Source organism: Acinonyx jubatus, chromosome F2 (genome assembly GCF_027475565.1).
Source record: "Acinonyx jubatus isolate Ajub_Pintada_27869175 chromosome F2, VMU_Ajub_asm_v1.0, whole genome shotgun sequence".
Taxonomy (NCBI): domain Eukaryota; kingdom Metazoa; phylum Chordata; class Mammalia; order Carnivora; family Felidae; genus Acinonyx; species Acinonyx jubatus.
Genome location: NC_069394.1, coordinates 48,526,123 through 48,532,122, shown reverse-complemented (window position 1 = coordinate 48,532,122; position 6,000 = coordinate 48,526,123). Strand labels below are relative to the sequence as shown.

At 38.4% G+C, this 6,000-nt stretch overlaps 1 protein-coding gene across 1 annotated transcript in view; it reads right to left on the bottom strand.

Annotated features, from left to right (window-relative positions):
- Positions 1 to 385: 385 nt before the first annotated feature.
- CNGB3 (cyclic nucleotide gated channel subunit beta 3) overlaps positions 386 to 6,000 on the bottom strand; it is a 147,489-nt gene continuing 141,874 nt past the window's right edge. Inside the window, exons 16-18 of the mRNA XM_027064275.2 lie at positions 4,669 to 4,815; positions 4,045 to 4,219; positions 386 to 1,754 (exon numbers count right to left, since the gene is read on the bottom strand). Coding sequence (XP_026920076.2) covers positions 1,494 to 1,754; positions 4,045 to 4,219; positions 4,669 to 4,815 — 583 coding nt within the window. The 3' untranslated portion in view covers positions 386 to 1,493. The remainder of the gene's footprint in view (positions 1,755 to 4,044; positions 4,220 to 4,668; positions 4,816 to 6,000) is intronic.

The following is a 6,000-nucleotide window of genomic DNA, read 5'->3' as shown; positions in this document are numbered from 1 at the left end:
GCATTTTGGCCAACATGATTTGTTAAAATCCTCTCAGCAAAGTGCTGTTACAATGACCATCCTCTGGGACTTGGGAATAGCCTTATTATACAGAACTTAATGTTATACACTAATGGCATTTATTAGAATGGAATTCTATATATATTATTACTTCTGACATCAGCCTGGCTTTTTTAGTCTCCTCACAGCATGAGACTTTAGTAATTATGCTAATGTTAGCTGATTCATGAGGACAACTTCCTAAAGTGCACTTAATTAACTTGGAGATTTTGTAAACAGCTGTACATGTAGGTTCTGCAAATTGTAGGGATATGTCAATCTGACATGTGTACAGTCTGCCTTCCTAACCTCATCACTTTTTACTAAAGCTGAAAACAATGAGAAGTTGAGATCTGGCACCTTTATTTTTTTTTTTAAATTTTTTTAATGTTCATTTTTGAGACAGAGAGAGACAAAGCATGAACGGGGGAGGGTCAGAGAGAGAGGGAGACACAGAATCTGAAGCAGGCTCCAGGCTCTGAGCTGTCAGCACAGAGCCCGATGCGGGGCTCAAACTCACGGACCGTGAGATCATGACCTGAGCCGAAGTCAGACGCTCAACCGACTGAGCCACCCAGGCGCCTCGAGATCTGGCACCTTTAGAAGCAAACACTTGAGGAAGATTCTGAGAAACATCACTTTAGCCTACCTGAAGATGGGGATGATTGGATTCCTCCAGTCTGAGTCTGTGGAGCCAGATGAGTTAGGCAGACTGTTGCCTTTTAAGTTGGTATGAGGGAAAACATTCAAGTTTGTTTCTTTAGCAAAGGGAATGAGTTTTCCAACATGTCGCTACAATATGATATTTCCCTGAGGGTTTGTTAGTACTACTGACCAATATTGCTCCTCAGGGGACTTTTCTGCAAGTCAGATTTCACATCCACAGACTCCGTTATCTCTGCTTCCCTTCAATTCCAACTGCTGGATTGATATGATATTTGAATGACTCATCATCCTTGCTTGAATGGAAATCACCTGATGTTTTATTTTCGACATTTTATTGAAATCTCATAATCCCCTACAAGTGAGAAATAACAGTACCATGCAAGACTTTCACACACACACACACACACACACACACACACACACACACACACACTGAAGAGAAAAGGTAAGTGAATCACTTCAGGGCCAATCCCAAGCTAATCAAAATGGAGGAAGAAACATCATCAAGAAAGAATGGAAGAGAAAAAAACCTTACTACATAAAATTAGGAGAAATACCAATTGCACAAAGCTAATGACAATGGAGAATAGGGATGGTTTTGAAATAATCTTCTTATTACTACTGCATAAGATCACACTCTCACATAAGTTCTAGAAACTAAGCCAGGGATTTGTCTATGGATTCTCAGGGGTCCTGGCAAGGTCTTTTCCCCTCATTAATTTAAGCTACAATCCTGGGTACAATCTCTTTGGGAATTAGCTAGATTACATCTAAAGATAATCAAACACTTATTGTTTAGCCTTTTCTTTAACTTCAATCATCAGAACTTCTTCCCCAGCCTCTGTAGAAGGAGCCATACTGATGATAAGTGATTGACGAGTAGTTCCTCTGGGTAAAGCTGCCCTTCTAATTGACTGGGGCATTTCCTCTGCTGTAACAGAATTTGCTCTACATTCGGAGCTGTCCTGTGTTTTCTCTACTGGTTCTCTTCGTTTATCTTCATATTCTCTTCCTTTACTCTCTCCTTCTTTGGAGTTTTCACTTTTTTCCTGGAAGAAGTAGTTACAAAAAGTTGGTTTTGAAATCATAATCAAGGACATTGGAGTCTTATGATTAATATTCAATGGCTAAGGATCACCACCAAGACAAAGACTGTCTGAATTAAGTTAATGTGGGAATCATGTCTGCCTTGCATTCTACTATCATTTGACAGCTTTGTGATGTGCTGAAGAAGGAGGCTGAGCTGTCACATTTGACAGTGTAATTCTGGACTGCATTTTTGTCCCTGAAAAGGAATTCTCTTCCTATTGGTCCTCATGCTCACTGAACTATTAGACTTAGTGCTTAGGACTCTTTGCTTTAAAAATATGTACTTATTTATTTTATGAAGATGAAATTTTAAATATTTATTTTCTAATAAAAAAGTATTAACCAAATGCCATAAAAATACTACAGAAAGTATGGTTTTCCTGTTGTATAAGCTCATGGGAGAACCTCAGGGAGAAACTCATATCTCTTTCCTCATACAGTCTTATTCGTCCCACGGGTGGTTGAGCTATATGGTTTTAGAAACTATTATGCTTAGTATCATCTGTAGAAGTTTCATAGTAAAAAAACATACTATGCTCTGTGCTGATGCTATTTGGGGTCAGTTTAAGAGAGGCTCTTACTAGGTATGAATGGCACATATAAAGTTGAGAAACTTACTTAACATGTTGACACATATTTCTTTACCCTGTAAGTCTTTTACCCAGATTATTATGTTTTTTAGTTTTTTAAAAAGTTTTATTTATTTTGAGAGAGAGAGTGAGAGCACAAGCACATGAGCAGGGTAAGGGCAAAGAGAGGGACAGAGAGAGAGGGAGAGAGAGAGAATCCCACTGTCAGTGCAGAGCCAGATACAGGGTTGGAACTCATGAACCTTTACAGAGATTATTATTTCTATGCTGATTTGGCTTACACTGTATCCCTAATTTTCACCATAGTGCTTCTCTGTGAAAAGGAAGAGGCAAGTTTTAGTCTCTTGAGTGTGACTGGTTTATAATATTTGCTTTACCAATTTTCTGAAAGATCCAGTCAGCCATTTCTTACAGTTTAAGAGATAACATGACTAGATTCAGAAAACCTGCATCCCTGCTCTGTTTTTCAATAGCTGCCCCATAGACTTATTATAAGAATCAAAGAAATATGAAAATAGAGACAGAAAAACTGTAACATTTGAGTATCTTGACATTTCTAGGAATTGGGAGGCAGCTCAGTATAGGACTACAAGTGTGAATACCTGAGTAATAGTTTTCGCTCTGTCACTTTTTGTGAACTTATCCAAATAAATTGAGCTGTTTCTTCATCTATAAAATGAAGGGTTTGGGTAAAATCTGTGAAATTATTTCTGGGTTTAAACATTTGTGATATATAAGTGATTGAATATTTGTGAAAGTGGCTCCTTGGTAAAATGTGCTATATATTTATAGGTGTATATGTATGTTTATACATAAACAATTGATTCTCATTATTCCTGGTAGTTTTGTTCTATACAGCTGCCACAAACACAGAATTATCAAATACTGAACCACTGCTCCTAGGGGTAATGCAGGATTTGGTTCGTATGAGGCTCTGGCCACATTTTTGTCAACAAATCAATACATAACCTTGTTTTATGAGTATTTCTGTTTAGGGACATTTATTTAATATATATTGTTGATTCATTTTATTGAACTCATGCCCAACAGCACTATAACTCATGCTTGAATGAAGCTTATCTAACACATGTCCTTTGTCTGTAAGGCATATCAGAAATTTTTGTGCTTAGGATCACTAGACAGAACTTCAGCACTATGCACCACAAAAATGAAGAAAACATAGCACTTAAATAGATCATGAAAATCACTTGTTTACAGTGTGAGAACTGAAATAAGAAGGTAGAGTTGTCTTCTTGCTCAACTTCAGCTGGGGACATGTGCATTGGGCAACTTAAATTTTTCACTGCTCTGCACATATGTATGTTTGCAAATGACCACATGGAGTATTGATTTTGGGATTACAAAGAAATTTCAGCAAATAGGCAGATTTGCGAATATATAGAATATATAGATAATGAGAGTTGAATGTTTGTATATACATATATATTAAAACCATCTATAATAAACTGTGAGGATTAAATGTAATGAAATATGAGGATATAGTTTAGACAATAATAAGTGCTATAAATAAAGTAGTAATTATTCACATTAGATGCATCCAAACTGTCCCAGTATTTGAAATGGAATTAGAGTAGGAACTTGTCTGGGTATACTTAGTTCAATGATCTGTTACAGCCCTCAATTCACTCTGCCTCATTACCTGGATGGTTTGTTCCCTCTTCATTTTGAGTAGTCTTGTAAGACCTGCTTTTCCTGTGCCTCCCAGGAGAGCTTTAAACATTTTGGGTGTCTTTTGTTTTGGTTGGAAGAGAAAAACAAGTCCTTTTCTTGGAGGGGATTCCTCTGTGCCTGGAGCCTTCTTCTTTAGAAGCACACTGTGGATGGAAGAGAAAGGCTATTTTAGATAGTACTGTAAAAGTTCTGGAAAAACCTACCAGACACTGTCTTGTCTCCTAATCTGTGAAGTTTTCAATGGATATCTGCATAAACAATTGTTTGTTGAATGTTTCTTATGGAGAAAGTTGATCACTGCCATCATAATATAGTTCTCCTCTTAGATATTACAGTGTAAAACCAACTCTAATTTTTTTTAAGCTTATTTATTTTGAATGGGGGGGACGGGCAAGGGAGAGAGAGAGAGAGAGAGAGAGAGAGAGAGAGAGAGAGAGAGAGAATCCTAAGCAGGCCCTGTGCTGTCAGTGCAGAGCCCGACATGGGGCTCAATCCCATGAACCTGTGAGACTGTGAACTGAGCTGAAATCAAGAGATGCTGGACCTACTGAACCACCCAGGTGCCCTTCTAATGAGGTTTTAAAGGTTGTACCTGGCTTTCTTCATGAGGAGCTTTTCAGAATCTGGATAATGCACTAGAATTTCTTGGAGGGTCTTTTTGTCCAGAGTTAAAAGATTGGCAAACCCATGGGCTATCACATTGGCAGTTCGACGGTTTCCTCCTCTTGCTGCTAGAAGGCTGTAGATAGAAAGGTGAATGTTTGCCACCAGTTTCACTCTCCTTTCACCAAGATCTTTTAAAAAATGGATTTACACTGCTTCAGAGAGGTGAAGGTGAGAGTTCAGGTGTTTGTGTGGAAGAAGTAAGATGTGGTGGTGATGGAAGTGGCAACAGTTTTCAACATGTTTTGTCTATACCTCCCACTTCAAATGAAGGATTTGTAGCCATCAGTGCCCCGTGAGATTCTCCCTCCCAGATTCCAGAGGCACAAACTCCTGTTGAACTGGGTATCTTCTGTTTGCTCCTCCAGATTCACTTTTCATCCTTCCCAATCCTCTCTGCTCGCCAGAAAGCTGACCTCTGGAGGTCTGCCCTCTGACTTGCATCTGAGTTCAGCCAATGGGAAATAGCAGTAGGAAGATGGAAAACAGGAGGGGTGTGGTGTTGGAGCATTTATTCCACTGTTCATTCCTTGCCAGAGCTTATGTTAGCAGTAACTATAGTTCTCCACCAACATCCACAGCTCCTGACATGTGGCCATCTTCTAGAAGTATGATTCTCTATAGCTCTGTCTTGGTTCTGGTAATGTACCCTCCTCTTGCCCCCTTCAGGCCTAGCTGCAGAAAAACTTCTTTGCTGTTGCTAGCTCCAGGATGCATCACCATCCCTTGTTGGATATACTGATGTTTCTCCCAATTTCCTTCTATTGACTTTTGTCAATAGTTCCTTTTTAAAGTCTTCTTCATTACCTTGTTTGAGTGTACTTTCTGTTTTCTGCCTGGGTTCTGTCTGATATAGATCTGACATCAAATCTTAATGGTGCCCTGGTTATATCTGGTAAATGCAATCTCTTCTCCTAGTTAACACTCAAATTGTCTTGGTTCTCAGTATTGTAACCTCTCTGTAGTATAGTCCTTCACATATAACTTCCCATTAGGAGTGTCAGTGAATTCTGGGCTTTATATCTCTCAGAGACATAGCTGGGCATTTTGTATTTGAGAAGTGATGAACAAATAGTTGGTGAATAAAAGAATACATGAATGAATAAAAAAATGGGTAAAATTATATCATTCACCAATAATCTGGAAAATAAGGGTTGGTATTTAAAACAAGACAAGAAAAAACACATTTAAATGCTTTAAAAACACTACAGGCTTTGCACTGCAAAGATAACACAATAGATTTAATCTCTTGGAGTCAATC